Raw genomic sequence first — 20,518 nt, 5'->3', positions numbered from 1 at the left:
GGCCACAAACATCATTGGGGGAAGGGGAACAGATCTTGTATAAATTTTGGCTCTGACCCCTCGGGGGCAGGAGGGGCGGGGCCGAATAGGGGAAATAGAGGTAAATCCTTTTAATCGCTACTAGTCATAGAGTTCTGAATGGAATGTAATCAAATTTGGCCACAAAAATCCTTGGGGAAAGGGGAACAGACCTTGTATAAATTTTGGCTCTGGTCCCCCAGGGGCAGAAGGGGCGGGGCCCAATAGGGGAAATAGAGGTAAATCCTTTAAATCGCTACTAGTCATAGAGTTCTACATGAATTGTAACCAAATTTGGCCACAAACATCCTTGGGGGAAGAGGAACAGAACTTGTATAAATTTTGGCTCTGGTCCCGGGGGGCAGGAGGGGTGGGGCCCAATAGGGGAATTATAGGTAAATCCTATAAATCGGTACTTGTCCTAGAGTTTTGCATGGATTGTAACCAAATTTGGCCATGAACATCCTTTTTGGAAGGGGAACAGATCTTGTGTAAATTTTGGCTCTGGCCCCCCGGGGGCAGGAGAGGTGGGGCCCAATAGGGGAAATAGAGGTAAATCCTATAAATCGCTACTTGTCCTAGAGTTTTGCTTGGATTGTGACCAAATTTGGCCATAAACATCCTTGGGGGAAGGGGAACAGAACTTGTATAAATTTTGGCTCTGACCCCCTGGGGGCAGGAGGTGTGGGGCCCAATAGGGGATTTAGAGGTTAATATTAAAATTCCTTCAGAAAAGAGACAATGAACCTGTATTCAGAACATTACTTGGCATTACAAACCAGGTGAGCGATACAGGCCCTCTGGGCCTCTTGTTTTATCATGACGTCACTCTTACCTGTGAAGTACTGATAGTGTTATTATAAATGTTATGTGATAATAATATTCAATCAATAGATACAAAAAATAATTGACAATGTTGTGTAAACCTGCTGAGCCCTGGTAATGTAGTACCCACATGTTACTTTGAGATGTTTTACTTTCCAGGTATGGTATTTTTTTTCTGAGCCTTATAATGTATGCACGGCGATTTAGAAAACCACCAGCTCTGCAAACACAGATTCGGCGCAAATAACACCATGTGAATGTAATGAAGAACTTGGTAACCATTTTCCATTGACTTTGATGGGTGTAGTAGTGTTTCATGGAGACTTGCAATCTATTGCCGTTTCAATCCATTTTTACGAACAAAAACTACTCTTATTCCAGGTAGACGAGATTTACATATCATGTCAACCATGGATGATCGAATAACACTCTGTTTAGTTGATGTACTGAATTGTAGTATATTTAAGCAATAAACTGTTACCAGATTGGACGCCCATCTGGAAGAAAGATAAATATAATGGCGCCCTTTATGGCACCATGAATATTTATATATATATATATTTATATTATATTTGTATATTCATCAGATGGTGGGCTATTCAAATCGCTTTTTCGTCCGTGGTCCATGGTCCGTCCGTCCATCTGTCCTTCCGTCCGTTAACAATTCTTGTTACCGCTATTTCTCAGAAAGGACTGATGGGATCTTTCTCAAATGTCATATGTAGGTTCCCCTAGGACCCTAGTTGTGCATATTGCATTTTGGGACCAATCGGTCAACAAGATGGCCGATAGGCCACCATCTTGGATTTCGACAATTAAAGTTTGTTACTGCTATTTCTAGGAAAGTGCTGAAAGGATTCTTCTCAAATTTCACATATACCGGTAGGTTCCCCTAGGGCCCTAGTTGTGCATATTGGGACTGATCGATCAACAAGATTGCCGACAGGCTGCCATCTTGGATTTTGACAATTGAAGTTTGTTACCGCTATTTCTCAGAAAGTGCTGAAGGGATTCTTCTCAAATTTCACATGTAGGTTCCCCTAGGGCCCTAGTTTTGCATATTGCATTTTGGGACCAATCGGTCAACAAGATGGCTGACAGGCCGCCATCTTGGATTTTGACAATTGAAGTTTGTTACCGCTATTTCTCAAGAAGGGATCTGTCTCAAATTTCATTTGCATGGTCCCGTAGGTCCCTGGTTATGCATATTGCATTTTGGTACCGATCGGTGAACAAGATGGCCAACAGGACGCCATCTTTGATTTTGACAATTGAATTTTGTTACCGCTATTTCTCAAAAAGTACTGAAGGGATCTGTGTCAAATTGCATGTGCAGGTTCCGCTAGGGGTCTAGTTGTGCATATCACATTTTCGGACTGAAAGGTGAACAAGATGGCCGATAGGTCGCCATCTTGGATTTAGTTGAAGCTTAATTTAAAATTGTTACCATTTTTGCTCAGAAAAGTACTGAAATGATCTGTCTAAAATTTTATAAGTAAGTTCCCCTAGGACCTTAGTTGTGCATTCAGATCGGTCAAAAAGATGGCCGACAGGTAGCCATCTTGTTTTTTAATAATTGAAGTTTGTTACTCAGAAAGTACTCAAAGGATCATTCTCAAATTTCATGTGTAGTAATATGTAGTAAAAGTTTGAAAAGCAGAGAAAAGATTCCTCTTTCCTTTGTCAGACATAGATCATTCTTTGGTGGGCGCCAAGATCCCTCTGGGGTCTCTTGTAAAATTATTTGACTGTTATATATAGACGTAAGTATACATTGTCAGTGAAGCGACCGAAACATTCAAAATTCATATGCTTGATCAGATGGGAGTTCATAGCCTGATATTTCCCATCTGGTTTAACATAGATTAAACGAGAAACTGAAACAGAGCTTTTTCCTCATTGCTTTGGGAATGGGGCCTGTGGCTTTGAATTTGGGAAAATGTACGACAAAGATTTGGGGAAAATTATGAAATAGGAAATAAATCACAATGAATAAGATTTTTTTTATTTCCAGTGTAGTTTATGTACTTTTCTGAAGCCAATTCACAAATAATGAAGCCCAACTTTGATTTTGGGAAATTTAGGGCTTGAATTGGGGAAAATTATATGGCTTTGCCATGGGGAATGGGGCTGAATTTCAGCCCCAAATCATGCTGAAAAAAAGCCCTGTGAAAGTAGAATGGAAATATATATATGTATCAAGTGATATGTTGATAACATTGATTTCTATCTATACTGTATATCATATTTTTTTGTTGGAAAATAAAGTTTAAGTATAATTACAATGTTCTTAAATTGTTTCCTGTCCAGTCTTGGATGCTGTAGACCAACAACTTATCAAATTCCTTTGTTCTTAAGCAGAAGAATTTGTACTACTACCCATATTGGACATCACTTCTCTAGCCCATTTGCTGCAGACCAAATATGAACCAATCCTCATCAATACAAAATAGGAAAATAAAAGATTTTAGAACTGGTTGACATTGGTTCCCTTCTCCTAAGAATGTTTCAGGCAACAATCCACGAAAGTTATTATCAACAAGAAGTGATTTAATGCTGGATCGTGGGAGAAAGGACACAGCACCATAAGCTGAGCTAAGAACAAAACAAATCAAATACTTTGCAATTTTATTGGCATAACTTTCAAAGCATATCAACATTATATGTCAGTCATTGGAAGACTTGTATAAGTAGGATATAAAAAAGTGTTAGAACAACAATATACTAATCTTAAAGATCAAAGGGACTAGAAAAAGTATTATAGACAAAATAGACTTATCTATAGCATTCAACATAGAATAGATAGGAATATACAGAGATTCTGTTTTTGTTCATGAGTTAGAATGGATATCCTCTAAATCTTAAAAATGCCACAAAACTACCTGGTAGTTGACATTTCAAGTTGACGGTTGTGAAATTGCAAGACAACAATTTATTAATTACACAGAATCACTACTGTATCAAAATGTTAGCCCCTGTTTAAACTAGTGATTTTTTCTAAAATTAATCACTTAGAAGCAGGCAGTCTACAAGTGGACGGTCTACGGAGAGCGACATAGAAGATCTAATTTTAATTAGATTATGTAAGCATCATGCCTATAGCCTTATACTGGGTAGGTATTCCTATTGACTAGTGGGTTGTTGTGTTAGTTAGTTGTAAATTTTGGCAAAATATGCAAAAAATTGTACATATCAGTTTAGTAAGTTCACAGGGTTCAGTACATATTTCTGTCACCAAATAACCACGGCATTATGTTTGCTAGTGTTTATAGCATAAACAAGGAACGCTTGTTTGACCGGATTCAACTTTACAAAAGCATACACATCGAGTACTTTTTGACCTTGTCATGCAAATATGGCATTTCAATCATCACAAATATTCCTATTATATACTTTAAGGAACACTGCATGAACATGAAACGAAAACCTGTTCAACCGCTGTATTTTGTACATGCAGATTTGTGGAAATGCAATTAAACTCCTGAATTTAACATTAAAAAACAAACAAAAGACAGTTGAACATTGAATTGGTATCAATTGGAATGCCTTCGTACTTACAAACAACACAACGATTTACCAGTCAACAGTAATACTTAGGTTTGGCCCGATACATACACAATTAACTTAGTTATACAAGTATACAAGACATCACTCATTTAAACAGGGTCTAAAAGCTAAGGTTAGCCTCCTAAGACCCGTATCTCATCTTGGACAACTGTAACAAATATAACCACAAGGAAGTTGAGCAAATTTCTGGACAGACAATGTGGTTAATGATGAAACCTATTACAATTTTTGTGGGCAGCTAGACCAGATATATGTGGAGTTATGCCCCTTTGGATGATTCACTGGCACTACTGGTACTATTTAAAGATGCTCCACCGCCGACAGAGCATAAATGACATTCATCATGAGAACAATAATTGGTGTTTAATATTGTATATATATATCTAATTAACACAAAAAATAATATAAGATATTTTTTTTTGCTTTTGGTCATGCGCAATCAGTACTTCATTCCATATAGGATATAGTGCAACAGATTTTTTTCGGGATGCAATTAATTATTTTTTTATATTTTCAACTTTGAAGTAAAATTAGAAGCTGAAACTTTTCAACGGTGGTTATTGTGTAAAGTAAGTAACTTTTGTAACTGAAGAAAAATACTAAATCGTCTGCTCCTGTTTTTGATAGTGAAAAAATAACATTTGTCAGCGGTGGAGCATCTTTAAATTACCATTTAAGAATGTAGTCTCGTGGTAAGGGAGACAGATCATGATTTTTTTCATACAGACGCTTGAGTTATGACAGTGCCTCAAGCTCTTCAAGCATTTGAATGACCGCGATTTGATTAAAACCCCCTTTTCTGAAGTTTGAATTTATGAATAAATTATTTTATTAGTTTTAAAAATAGTAACACAAATAATCCTATCAATCTTAAATTGCTATTTTATGATAAATATATATTAATTAAACATTGTTAATAATTTTAAAACTAAAAGTATTGACATCTAGGCTATATTGTAACAGAAAATTCTGCAGTGAATGTATAAAAAGTATACATAATAGGGGAGATAACTCTATTGTGAATCCCGTCTTTTTCAATGAAAAATGAAGGTTTTTTGGTGCTAAAAATGCTCTATCTTGACAAATTGTGGTTCAATTTTCTTGAAAATTGACTGATTAAAAGCAACTTTGTCACTTTTTAGTCTGTTATTTTTCTATAAAAATTGAACTTCACAATTTCGATTTATTTTCATTTTGGTGAGAATATTTTAGGTAATTTACTTCTTTACGTCTTTTTTACCTAATTTCCTCCAAAAATGATCACTAGAAATTAATTATGACGAGAAGTAAAGCATTTTCTTAAAAAAGGATTGATATATATCACATCAATTAAACAATATATATATATCGTAGAACATTTTGTTAATTATTTTCATTTACAGGGCAGATATAGTACAGACTAATGCTGTTTTATCATGTGCAGAATCTACTCAAAAATGGCAAATTTGAATATTTGTTTAGAAAAAATAGATGGTTCAATTTCTTCGAAACTTTGACAGAAGATGCATAACAACATATTTACTTCATATCAACATATTTACTTCATATATCAAATATGAAAAATATTGAACGACAGGAAAATTTTGGGGAATGTGAGACTACCACCTTAACTTAAAGACCACATCAGTAATCGAAGAAACCCAAAGAAAGTGTGTATTAACCTGTGCTCTCATGGTCGAACATACTGCAGAGCTGATCCTGACATGTGGTATCATTCTCTAATAAATCAAAACAAGTGGACATTTTATTGTCTTTGATTTAGGAATTTTGTTTTATATCAATCAATTCTATAGTTACTGAAAAATCAAGAATTTGATGTAATCAGCAATTATCAAATATCACTACTGCACGTGTCACTACTGAAGTCTTGGTAAAATCATAAAGGACAAGATAGCAGTTGTGGCTGCCATTTTGAATATCTGCTCACTTAAAAGGTCCGGTTGCAAAATCCGCCCACGTGCCGAATTTTTTCAAATTTTGCAGTGTTAAAGGTCTAGGTACATAACTACTTTTTATGTGCTGTTTATTTATTTTGTATGTTTTAAAAAGGCATAAAGAGCCTGAAATGATGTTTTCTAAAATTACTTTGGGTATATGGCAAGGGGACCCCTTGTGTCCATCTTTTGAACATAATTTTCATTTTTTAATTATTTTTTGTTAATAAAAGATACTTCATTCTTTATTTCATACCCATTTATAATGATATTTACGAATTATTTTTACGACAAATTGATTTCGAAGCAAAAAAACTCACTTTTTTGTCAGGATAAAAATTGAGGATATTGGGTTTGCTCGAAATATTTGGTATGTTATCGATTTTGTCCACACTTTTAAACCATTTTAAAAACATGCTATAGCTATAATCTTATAACAGATACTTTTTCAAAAAAATTGAAGTCCGGGAAAATAGCATTTCATTGGCTAAAATGTAGCGAGGGGAATTTTCTAAAAAATCAATATTTGCCCTAGTTGACCATAAATTTAAAATTGATCATAGACACCATAATAAAACAACAGTTAGTGATAGATTTTTTGTTAACTAACATATGTACTCTAAAATTATTGCATTTTTATTCCAGCATTTTCCCAAACAGTACAAAAAAGCCTAACAACTAGATATGCTCTAAATAGTTTCTCTTTTCATATCAGAAGTAAAATAATTATTGGAAAGAAGTGTATTTTCTTCAGCAACTTAAACGCAAAAGGTACAAATAAGATTATCCATCTCTCTTATGTAGATAAAAAATATTTTAAATTGAATTAAAAATGATTAAAGAGGGAAACAGAGTTATATTTGATTTTCAAATAAAATATGTATAATTTAAAAATAATACCAGCACCACAAAGGCTGCAATCTTGATTTTTAGCAATCAGATGGCTTTTATTTCGAAACAATTGCAACAATGAATTTAAAACTATTACTATCTCATTCGCCATAACCCATAAGTACCAATTTTCATTAATATCTAATAATATCTAAATTTCAACCAATCAGAGACCTCCATTTTGTTTCCATGGCAACCAATCTTTTTGAAAGTGATACCATGTTATTCAGCATACCTCGTAACCCCTATATACCAATTTTCACTTAAATCTGACAATATCTAAATTTCAACCAATCAGAGGCCTCCATTTCGTTTCCATAGCAACCAATCTTTTTGAAAGTGATACCATGTTATTCAGCATACCTCGTAACCCCTATATACCAATTTTCACTTAATTCTGACATCATTTAAATTTCCGCCAATCAGAGGCCTCCGTTTTGTTACCATGGCAACTAATGTTGTAAAAGGTGTTACCATGATATTAAGCATCTAAAATTATTATTGTACTCTCATTTTCACTTATATCGAACTCTGGAATCATAAACTGGAAATGTATAACTAGATATACTAACAAAGAAGTGGTCCGTTGCTACATGCACTCTCTTTTTTAAGTCACTCAAAAACTGTTTTCCCGGATTTTAATTTTGAAACTAATTTACACATAGACAGAAAATGTCATGGGAGTATTTTTAATTGGAGGTAAAATTGTGGACAAAACCAGTAACAGGGTGATATGAGATGACAAAGAGCAATGTTTCGTTTTCGTTTTTTTTCCAAAAAAAAAAACTTTTTCGTAAAAAATATTATTTCAAACAAAATTTTCCATAAAAAATCTAAAAGAAATGACTTATATATAAAGTATACGATCTGCTCAAATGATTTATGAATAAAAAATGTAGAATATTTTACAAAGGTTAAACTTTTTTGGCATGTTTACGCAGGTAGTTTTAATGAACATGACTACAAAGAATTCAGGCCCTTTGGGCCTTTTTGAAATCACAAAAGGAAAAAGAAGTGTCATTTTAAAGGGACAACTAGTAATACTTTCAATATGCAAAGTTTCAAGAAAATTGGGCTGTGGGCAGTTTCTATGGGATTTTTAACATTAGCTTGAACACCATCTTTACAAACTAATGATCAGTTCATTATAACTAGTCATTCAATGTAAATTCCTCTGATCCTTCTATGTTCAGAAAGTTAGTGCACAACAGTAGACCAACAGTCCCCCATAGTAATCTGCTAATCACATAATACAAAATAACAGGTACAGCCTTCAAATAAACTATATAGCAAACAATCAACCATAAACATAACAATATATCTATATGTATAATATATGTACAATATCAACTATGGACCTTTACTGAGGTTCATATGGTGTTATATTACCCTGGTAGAATCAGATAATGACCGAGAGCGTAGCCGGAGGTCGACCATTATTTGATATTCTACCAAGGCAGTATAACACCATATGGTCACAATCAAAGGTCCTTAGAGTTATATGTGCCGTAAAATTTCATATTCACAAATCAAAAAAGAGCTTTGATATTTCACTTACAACTAAAAATTACCTCCATTTTGAAAATTACAAACCTTACAATGCATAGTTTTAATTTTACAAGAACGAATAAGAGCTGAAAATGATTTTTGGCATCATTACATTTTACATAATATACAGTGGAGTGAAATGAGTACATACAATTACAATTTCATTTAACATTTTTACAAGGTAATAAGTAATTGTAAAGTGATTTCTGCAGGTATGTTTCCATCTAAACATATATGAGACATAAAAAACATTAATTTTACAGTGCTTAAAGAGAATAGTCGGACAAAGAAAACCAGTCTGAATGCGTTCATTGGCCTTCACAAAGTCCTTACACATCCAAACGATGGTCAAGTTCTGCTTACGTTGTCCAGTTTTGATAATTAAAATCATGGAAAAACCCTGTGTAAATTTAGCATGGTTCTTAAAATAAACTCTTCGAAAGCGAGGCTGCGTGGAAATGTAACCACAGACAAAACCAGCCAGGAGGACGTTTTAGGATTCCTATAAAATGAATTAATTTTTTCGCATGCATAGCGATTTTGACAGGAGATTTTATTTTTCTATTTAATAAGAAATTGTACTGGATATATTCACTCCATTTTTATCAACATAGCCTTCCATTGCCCGACTATTCACTTTAAATTCTATCTTGTAAATAATGTTTACATGGCATTGATTTCCATAGCTTAATTCATTAAACCTGATGGTTTTCAAGAGTTAACTGAAGAAAAAATCTAAGTACTCAAATACTGCATATACAACACAGCAGAAACAGAAATGTAGGATGAAATCAAATGAATTTCCAAAATCAAAATATATAAACCATTATAAAGACTTTGATATCAATTATTTGAAGAATATTCAACTGATCACAAAAATAATGTTTTATTTGACATTCTTAATTAAAATTCCTACCTAAAATAAAAGATTTTAAAATGAAGAAACCAAAAGTTTATACTCTTGACTCTTGTGTTGTACACTTATTTAGGTAAAACCATGCATACATGAGGACTGTAAGGCTATTGTCTTTAACTCAGATCTGTTTTCAACAATCATTTAAAAGCATTATTTTAATGTACACAGAAAGAACCTCTGATAAGTTAACTTTATAATTCTCAGGTCTATAAGCCTTAGATAGTAAGTCCAATTTGAATTATCATTAACAGAAATTATGTAAGTTAGACAGGAGTCACCAGTGTGCATGGATTGTGTTTACACAGACAACAGTCAGGAAGTACTGACCTAGATGGAGCTGTGTATTATATTCTACCAATCAGAAGGCAGTCTTCCCATGACTGCTTTACAGGTAATGTAGTAATTGAAAGGCCAACTTCTGATTGGTCCAAAGGAATATAATTCAATGAATAGGGAATTTATGAATGGAAGTTTATGAATGAAATGTTTCAAGAGGTCACCACTAGATGTCATTGTAGGGCAAGTTCTACACATATAGTATACCAGATAGCTTTAATCGCGTTGTATTAATAACATGCTTCGTAACTTACAAATTTTCGTAACTTTTGCGTAAGTCATATTTACGAATTACTAAGCATTTCACAAAACGTCAAATCTTACGAACGTTCATAAGAAAAATTTCATTTGGCAATGTCCACTTTCTCTTTCAGTGAGTTAAAAAATTGTGCCAACTTAGTCTAATTCCGAGCATTTTTAGCTCACCTGCCCGAAGCTCACAGGGGTCAAATATGCTAAAATCTTTAAATGACTTCTCCTTAATAACCAAACAGCCTAGGGACCTGATTTTGGGCCTGTGACATGTTGGGATGACACGCTACAAAGTTTGTTCAAATGAATGACCTTGACTTTCATTCAAGGTCACAGGGGTCAAATAGGCTTAAATTTTTAGCTTAAGGCTATGTATAGCCTTAAGGCTATTGTGATCATGGGTGACCTACTTACTCCAAGCTGCCTTTTCTACTACTACGCCACCTACTTCCTGACTGCTCTGTGTAGAATACACAAGCCTGTGTATAATACACAACTACATCTATTCACACACAGTCTAAGCACACTAGTGACTCCCCCATCTAACTTACATAATCTCTGATAATGATATTACTATCTAAGGCTTATAGACCGCAGAGTAATAAAGTAAAATAATCAGAGTTTCTTTCTGTGTACATTAAAATAATGTGTGTACATTAAAATAATGTTTTTAAATGATTGTTGAATGCAGATCTGAGATGAAAGACAATATAGCTGCCCTCAAGTGTGAATGATTTTACCTACATAAGTGAATATATGCAACAAAAGTGTTGGACAAACATTTATTTTAATGAATATAAGACTTGCTTTCTTTATATTTTTAAATGTTTTCTTTCATTTTTAAGAGTTTTTATGAAAAAGAATGTCAAACAAAACATAAATGTATTTTCTGTGATCAGTTGAATATTTTTGAAATAATTCCTATCAAAATCGGTCACAAGACATTTGACTTTCGATAGATACTCAATGCCTTAAATTAAGCTTACTTTTCTAGGACATACAGTATCTGTTTTCTGGGGAATGGGGCATCTGCCTAACAGTGTAATGTTTTTATGATAAATGGATTACCGGAAGTAAGATATTTATCATTAGGAATTTTTTTTTTTTTTAACATCGATAATAATTATAAAATCCGAATGGTGTATCATAATGTCATATATGAACATAACTTGGAACTAAAAATCATATTTAATTATTATTTGTGGCATTACTGCAAAAATTATTACATTTACATCTATAGTGAAGTGAAACAGGTACATATGGTCAGACCATAAAGCCAATTTGTGGTCTACGATTTCATTTCAATTTTAACAGGTTGTTTGTAATTGTTAAGTAATTTCTGCAGGTGTGTATCCCTCTTTCCATACATAAAGTGTAAAAAATGACAATTGTACCAATTGGACGATTTTCATCAAACCATATGGTTTTCTGTAGATTACTGAAGAAAAAATATGCCAAATTTTTTCGTACAGTTTAGATATGGCACATTTAACCTAAAATGTAACCGGGATATTTTTGTGTCAATTTCACAGATAAAAAATTTGGAGAAACTCTCTTTACATTAGTATGCATTTTTTTGTGGAGATAAGTTTTCTGTACTTTACGCTAACAACAAATGTGTCTAATATTAGAAGATACTCCTTTTGTTACAAACCTGATTTATTACTATTTTCATCAAATATTATCATTAGGTTGTAAACTTTATCATTTGGCGAATTTCAATATCTTTTTACAATTTAAAATGTTTCAAATGGATATTGTAGGTTTGATTAGAATGAACAATTTATCAGTAACTATATAAAAAAATGATTGAGCTAAACGAGAAATGATCAGATGATCCGAAGTACCAGTACTTCATTGTTTTATGATATTTTCCAAAATTTACCTTTCAGTTTGGGAATTATTGTAAGCATATTTAAAAAACAAACTAAGATCAAGGGTCTTAGAAGGTTTAGACAAAAATATTTGGATGTATTAAATAAAATGTAGAGTTTGCTGATTAAAAGCTGTTAAACTATTACAGAATTATGAACATTCTGTACTCTGTAGAAAGAGATATTACATCTAATATTACTTACTGGTAACTGATCAGACTGTTTCTGCAAATTTTAACAAGATATGAATTAACTTATTACTAACATTTTCAGTATCAAATAATTTTTATGAGGATGCTTACAGTGATGTACTACCCGATATCAAAGCTGACTTATAACACCAAATACATATGAAATAGAAAACATATCCAGATTCACAAAATATGACATTTTCTTGATAATGCATAGACTTTAGTTCTTAGAGATTTACTAAGACTTTCTGATTTTTCCAGAGCCATAAACTATTGTTTACCTATAATTTTACACAGCTGTCTTTTCATATATTTTGCAAAATATAAAGTTCATTTTGATGGTCATGTTCACATGATCATGTACCAAAACAAATAGAATTACCATGCTTCACTGAACTTCAGATTGCACAATATTAATAAACCATTTCTATAAGTTGTCAAGATAAATTACTTCAATATCCAAGAGGTTTACTCAAGAAACTATGACTATTAAAAAAAATAAACGTCTGAGGGACTTTTTCAAAAGAAAACATTTTTGAAGGTGTAGGTTGTAGTGATTTTCGTTGTTTTCATTGGTCTTATTGTCTGAATACCTGCAAATTAAACTTTATAACATGCCTTAAGCTCTCAGTACTTTCAGTACTTTGATTAAATGACTTCTTCTTGATAACCAAAAGGCATAGGGACCTGATATTGGCCCTGTGGCATGCTGGGATCAAGGGCTACCAAGTTTGTTCAAATGAATGACCTTGACCTTCATTCAAGGTCACAGGGGTCAAATAGGCTGAAATCTTTAAAAGACTTTTTCTTAAAATCCAAAAGGCATAGGGACCTGATATTTGGCATGTGACATGCTGGGATCAAGGGCTACCAAGCTTGTTCAAAAGAATGACCTTGACCTTCATTCAAGGTCACAGGGGTCAAATAGGCTAAAAATATTTGAACGACTTCTTTTTGAGAGGCAAAGGGGCCTCTAATATGCTTAGGGATGATATAAATTCTTATTTACTCTATTTGTTAAGTATCAACCATGCATGATTACCAGACTGCAGGTGAGCGATTCAGGCCCATTGGGCCCTTGTTAAATTGTTGACGTCGGGCGGTGTAATCGCCGGAGCGGAAATTACATTAAGACATTGAGTTACGAAATATTAATAAGTAGCAAGAAATAATGCTTGTATGTCACAGGTTTAGTAGTTGATTATTTTTATTTTATGTATGACCAATTATATAGAAAGAAATATACCGTACTCTAAAAGTGATTTTGTCGTAGAATAAATACATACAATAGGTATCCTGTGCACTATACATAAAACTTAAACAAATTTTAATATAAGATAACCAAAAATAGCAATTTATTATACATACCATAAAAGCCGAGAAAACACTGGTCAAAATAATTCATTTTATAATTCATTACGTACCCAAATAAGTTATCTATTGATTCCACAAATCAGCAAATAATTTCAACCGAAATCGCAGTCTGGTACAAATTTTAACTTTGACGTCATCAGTACAAAATAAGAACCTGTATGATGGAGATGGACAAAGATTTTAGTGAACATTTACAAGGGATATTAATTGCTTATAGAATAATGAATTTTAAAATATTTTTTGACATATGTAAAAAGAAAGAGAAACAAATATATATCATGCTGACGGTCCAGCGATATCTATTTGTAGTAGTAGGCCCAACCGGGATGCATGGATGATCACTTTCGATTTACAACATGTACGAACCATGTGCAGATGCATGCGGTATATTTTAGCTATACAAAGTAAACTTGTTACCAAAATATGTGTGACCCACATCCTGATGTTATTTTAACAAACAATTTCGAAGTGATATTGGCGTTGTTTATGATACAAGCCTGCATAGTACATGTGAAACTTAGTTGTTAAATATGAATATGTACTGCATGCCAGTCAAACATACATGTAGGCAATATGTATGTTGGGTAAGAACATTTGAATTTCTTCAAACACCACAGTACAAAAATTATAATATAAGAATGAAATGCAGCGATACATGTTATGTATATGTAAAAAATGGTAATTAAGGGCAAGGAAATTGTTAGCGTGGTTACATATGTCTAAATAGTACTCCCAATAGTTAAATTGTTAGCGTGGTTACATATGTCTAAATAGTACTCCCAGTAGTTAAATTGTTAGCGTGGTTACATATGTCTAAATAGTACTCCCAGTAGTTAAATTGTTAGCGTGGTTACATATGTCTAAATAGTACTCCCAGTAGTTAAATTGTTAGCGTGGTTACATATGTCTAAATAGTACTCCCAGTAGTTAAATTGTTAGCGTGGTTACATATGTCTAAATAGTACTCCCAGTAGTTAAATTGTTAGCGTGGTTACATATGTCTAAATAGTACTCCCAGTAGTTAAATTGTTAGCGTGGTTACATATGTCTAAATAGTACTCCCAATAGTTAAATTGTTAGCGTGGTTACATATGTCTAAATAGTACTCACAATAGTTAAATTGTTAGCGTGGTTACATATGTCTAAATAGTACTCCCAGTAGTTAAATTGTTAGCGTGGTTACATATGTCTAAATAGTACTCCCAGTAGTTAAATTGTTAGCGTGGTTACATATGTCTAAATAGTACTCCCAGTAGTTAAATTGTTAGCGTGGTTACATATGTCTAAATAGTACTCCCAGTAGTTAAATTGTTAGCGTGGTTACATATGTCTAAATAGTACTCCCAATAGTTAAATTGTTAGCGTCGTTACATATGTCTAAATAGTACTCCCAGTAGTTAAATTGTTAGCGTGGTTACATATGTCTAAATAGTACTCCCAGTAGTTAAATTGTTAGCGTGGTTACATATGTCTAAATAGTACTCCCAGTAGTTAAATTGTTAGCATGGTTACATATGTCTAAATAGTACTCCCAGTAGTTAAATTGTTGGATTACACACAAACAATACACAGATAATAGTTATTTGAATTCTTCTGAAGAACAGTATCCAACAAGCACTTGAATTAGACAAGACAGCCTGATTTGTTTTACGTTTCATTTTTGTTAACCAATTTACAAAATACACTTGTATATAAAAAATATACTTGAATCTAATACAAACATTGAAGTAGTTCAGCAGCTTACAGATATTACATAACATTACCAAAACTAGAACAATTCTGTTTGAATGTTATAAAATCAACAACTATGCATATTTCTACACATTATTATGCTATTTTCTAACTAGAAAATGAAAATAGGATAAAAAGGAATGACCCTGATGTTCCTGGATGTAAAGTGTTTCAAACTCTAGATGGATTCAGCTACTGGTATATTGTATTATACACAGTCCATGTACAGTATTAGTATCATATACTAAAAATAAAAATTTATAGCAAAGTGATTCAAGTGGATTATATACATTTTTGCAAACAATCATGGCTTTAATATGTTTGCCACAAATTACCTAGCTAAAACTCATATAACTTAGTTAATGAGGCCATCGTGTAATTAAATGTTTTGTTTATAACTGACAATTCATGCGGCCATCGTGTAATTAAATGTTGTCAGTCATGCGGCCATCATGTAATTAAATGTTTAGTTTATAACTGACGATTAATCAGGCCATCGTGTAATTAAATGTTTAGTTTATAACTGACAATTAATGAGGTCATCATGTAATTAATGTTTAGTTTATAATGACAGTTAATGAGGTCATCGTGTAATTAATGTTTAGTTTATAAGTGACAGTTAATGAGGTCATCGTGTAATTAATGTTTAGTTTATAAGTGACAGTTAATGAGGTCATCGTGTAATTAATGTTTAGTTTATAAGTGACAGTTAATGAGGTCATTGTGTAATTAATGTTTAGTTTATAAGTGACAATTAATGAGGCCATCGTGTAATTAATGTTTAGTTTATAACTGACGATTAATCAGGCCATCGTGTAATTAAATGTTTAGTTTATAACTGACAATTAATGAGGTCATCATGTAATTAATGTTTAGTTTATAACTGACAGTTAATGAGGTCATCATGTAATTAATGTTTAGTTTATAAGTGACAGTTAATGAGGTCATTGTGTAATTAATGTTTAGTTTATAAGTGACAGTTAATGAGGTCATCGTGTAATTAATGTTTAGTTTATAAGTGACAATTAATGAGGTCATCATGTAATTAATGTTTAGTTTATAACTGACAATTAATGAGGCCATCGTGTAATTAATGTTTAGTTTATAAGTGACAGTTAATGAGGTCATCATGTAATTAATGTTTAGTTTATAACTGACAATTAATGAGGCCATCGTGTAATTAATGTTTAGTTTATAACTGACAATTAATGAGGCCATCGTGTAATTAATGTTTAGTTTATAATGACAGTTAATGAGGTCATTGTGTAATTAATGTTTAGTTTATAACTGACGATTAATCAGGCCATCGTGTAATTAAATGTTTAGTTTATAACTGACAATTAATGAGGTCATCATGTAATTAATGTTTAGTTTATAAGTGACAGTTAATGAGGTCATTTGTGTAATTAATGTTTAGTTTATAAGTGACAGTTAATGAGGTCATTGTGTAATTAATGTTTAGTTTATAAGTGACAGTTAATGAGGTCATTGTGTAATTAATGTTTAGTTTATAAGTGACAGTTAATGAGGTCATCGTGTAATTAATGTTTAGTTTATAAGTGACAGTTAATGAGGCCATCGTGTAATTAAATGTTTAGTTTATAATGACAGTTAATGAGGTCATCGTGTAATTAATGTTTAGTTTATAAGTGACAGTTAATGAGGTCATTGTGTAATTAATGTTTAGTTTATAAGTGACAGTTAATGAGGCCATCGTGTAATTAAATGTTTAGTTTATAAGTGACAGTTAATGAGGTCATTGTGTAATTAATGTTTAGTTTATAACTGACAATTAATGAGGCCATCGTGTAATTAATGTTTAGTTTATAAGTGACAGTTAATGAGGTCATTGTGTAATTAATGTTTAGTTTATAAGTGACAGTTAATGAGGTCATTGTGTAATTAATGTTTAGTTTATAAGTGACAGTTAATGAGGTCATTGTGTAATTAATGTTTAGTTTATAAGTGACAGTTAATGAGGTCATCGTGTAATTAATGTTTAGTTTATAAGTGACAGTTAATGAGGTCATTGTGTAATTAATGTTTAGTTTATAATGACAGTTAATGAGGTCATCGTGTAATTAATGTTTAGTTTATAAGTGACAGTTAATGAGGTCATTGTGTAATTAATGTTTAGTTTATAAGTGACAGTTAATGAGGTCATTGTGTAATTAATGTTTAGTTTATAAGTGACAGTTAATGAGGTCATTGTGTAATTAATGTTTAGTTTATAAGTGACAGTTAATGAGGTCATCGTGTAATTAATGTTTAGTTTATAAGTGACAATTAATGAGGCCATCGTGTAATTAAATGTTTAGTTTATAACTGATAATTAATGAGGCCATCGTGTAATTAACAGGTCCAAATTCAATTAGTTAAAGGGCTTAAAGTTCATTAGATTTTTCAAATACACTTTCATGAAAATGCAACAAAACTGCTGTCATAACAGCCCTAGATTTGTTTCCCTTTAAAGCAGTAACACTTCACAATGGAACACGGTTATATTGAAGTCTTCGGGGAAATCTCTTCAAATTATCCAGATTTCAATATAACCAGGGAGTAAGACAATGAATATGTGTGAACAGGGATTGTAATTCATTTCATGTTAAGCAGTACTTCAATATAACCAATTTCAAATTAAGTGGATCCAACTGTATTCTGTAGTCACTAACAGATAGTTTCCACCTTATTAATAGAGGAGGAGGAGGATTGACGAGAGTAGTGTTTTAGTGGACTCCCACTTCCTTCATTGCCGTGTCGTACATAACCACCAGATGAACTACTTCCTGTTCGTTGATGGTAAACAGCACTACTGCCTGAGCTGGAACTACTTCCTTCACGAGTGTGACGTATTGCACTGCCCTCTGGTGGAGAATAGTAGCCACGATTTTGTACCATCACAGGTGAGGACATAACTCCATTCCTTGGTGGAACTTGTGGTGACCTCTGGATAATGGGCGAGGACTGTTCTGTGTGTTGTGGTGAATCGTGAGCTACCTTAGGAGACTTTCGAGGCACCAGTGGAGAGGTATCAACTCCTTCTTTTGGTTTGGGTTTCCTGAAAGATCTTGTTCTGCTCACAATCTTAATGTCTTTCATGTTGATGTGTATATTAGGATTACTGCCATGTCTGGAGAGTGTGCCAGTAGGACTACTGGGCATGCTCCGTGGACTGTACATGCTCCATGTATCAGATTTACTACTTTGTCTACCTCCCTTCTGTTTGAAGAGATTCAACAGGGATTTACTTTTCTGTTTATTTTGAGATTTCAGAGTTGAATGAAGCTCAAGTGTGCCCGACTTGATAGCACTTGCACGAACATCACTCAATTTTTCTTTACTTTGCAGATGAAGAAAGTTTGGATTTGATATTGACCGAACAAGTGTGTCTCTACAAGTTTCATTGAAACGTTTTCGTATTTCTGCGACTGGTTTTAAATTACTTTCATCGATTTCACCATGTAAGCCTTGAATGTTGTAATATGTCTCTACTGATTTCCTATTGTAGTACTGGTGATTATCTGTTAGCAGCTCCATGCTTCCATGAAAGTTTTGCAAGTTTTGAAATGGATTTACAGGTTTTGCTAAATCATAAGTCTGAACATTTTGATTTACATCTGTATTTCTCCTTGTTGACAACCGTTTTGATTCGTCGTGAACATCTTCACAGCTGACAGATCGCAATCTATTGAGCCGTGCTGACCTGCGGCGGCTATGAATTGTTTTTTTGTTCTGATGAGGCAGACTACTAGAGTGTTGATCAGAAGGAAGAATGTAATCTATAACAGCATTGCCTGCCTCTATTTCAGCACTGACTCGCGGAGTCAGGTAGTCATCCCCACTCTGTCCTGAGTCACTCATTCTTCCTCTGGTGGCCTCAAGAAACGAAGGCGGAGGGGACCAAGCGTCGAGTCGAACACTTGGGGACTGAATGTTGCTCCCAGCACTCGACGTAGAATTCATTCTAAAGTAATGATCATCATTGAGTAATGTTCCTTCACTATTGTTTCGTGGGATACCAATTGGTTTAGTATTGTTCTTGGCTGGAGGAGGGAGAGGTGGTCGGTCCGCCAGTGGATTACCCCCCTTTACACCTGAAGTACTAGCAGACCCTTGACTCTGCTTTCTTATAATCTGCGGGGAACTTTTTGAACGGCTCTCTGTGTTTATCCTTCTTGGCAATGGCGGAGGATTGTCAACATTCCCACTGAATAAAATAAAAAAGATTTAAAATAGAGAGCCTAGCTAAAACACTAGATATTTATATATATATCGTCTATGACTAACTTAATTTTGACAGACCGGAGTACAAACCAATTGTGCCATGTTACAGTCTGTGGTGTCCAACATATCTTAGTGCTTTTATGTAGTTTACTGTGACAGGCCATGTTAATTTCTGCCATTCGTTAGTAAGCTTGCCATTATCATCTCGATTGTTTGAATCAGGACATCAAATATTTTAGTTACAAAGTACATATTTTATACATAATTATTGTTCTTGCTGCTTTGAACTATTTGGTTCATCTGTGAGGTACAGCTAGTATTTACAATATCTTTTATTATGTGACTGGTGTTTTTGCTGTATTATAATTGGCACATACGTTTTCAGAAGTATTCATAAACTGCGATATCAACCCCGAAATCGGCGGCGAAAAGCAAGCGAGGTAACTGGACTCAGTCCAGATACCTCTCCCGAGTCCAGTAACCTGTGTCAAAAATAGATCGAGGGAAACACCCTTTAGATGTGACATCAAAATCACTTTTGATGTCGAGTCGTACCCAAATATAGCGTAACGTGAGTTTCCTAATCCAATAACGTCGGGATAACCTATTGTGACGTCATTATTGTAGTCTACAACATATATGGCGGAAGGCAGCAAGTTTACTGTGATCAACGGTGATCAACTGCAAACTTCAATTCATGGAAAACGTTCAAAATTGATAGATGAGCAGTTGATGCATCGATGAAATACTCCGGTTCTACCAGTCTAACACATTAGCAAGAAACATTTGGATATTTATCATATACTACATGAAATGGATGAACCACTTTTGTAAAAA

General features: G+C 33.4%; 2 protein-coding genes across 6 annotated transcripts in view; one reads left to right on the top strand and one right to left on the bottom strand.

Moving 5' to 3' along the window:
• The window catches only part of LOC138321988 (surfeit locus protein 1-like), an 83,759-nt gene extending 80,631 nt beyond the window's left edge, over window positions 1–3,128 (top strand). For all 4 annotated transcript variants that reach the window (XM_069266050.1, XM_069266049.1, XM_069266051.1 and 1 more), the window contains one exon: window positions 1,003–3,128. In XM_069266050.1, the coding sequence (XP_069122151.1) occupies window positions 1,003–1,090 (88 nt within the window). In that variant the 3' untranslated portion in view covers window positions 1,091–3,128. The remainder of the gene's footprint in view (window positions 1–1,002) is intronic.
• A 331-nt stretch (window positions 3,129–3,459) lies between these two features.
• Window positions 3,460–20,518, bottom strand: part of LOC138321984 (uncharacterized) — a 91,688-nt gene continuing 74,629 nt past the window's right edge. For both annotated transcript variants that reach the window (XM_069266044.1, XM_069266045.1), the window contains exon 7: window positions 3,460–19,664. In XM_069266044.1, coding sequence (XP_069122145.1) covers window positions 18,125–19,664 — 1,540 coding nt within the window. In that variant the 3' untranslated portion in view covers window positions 3,460–18,124. The remainder of the gene's footprint in view (window positions 19,665–20,518) is intronic.

Source organism: Argopecten irradians, chromosome 4 (assembly GCF_041381155.1).
Source record: "Argopecten irradians isolate NY chromosome 4, Ai_NY, whole genome shotgun sequence".
NCBI classification, from domain to species: Eukaryota; Metazoa; Mollusca; class Bivalvia; order Pectinida; family Pectinidae; genus Argopecten; species Argopecten irradians.
The sequence above is the reverse complement of the archived record's forward strand: the minus strand, read 5'-3'. Positions and strand labels throughout refer to the sequence as shown.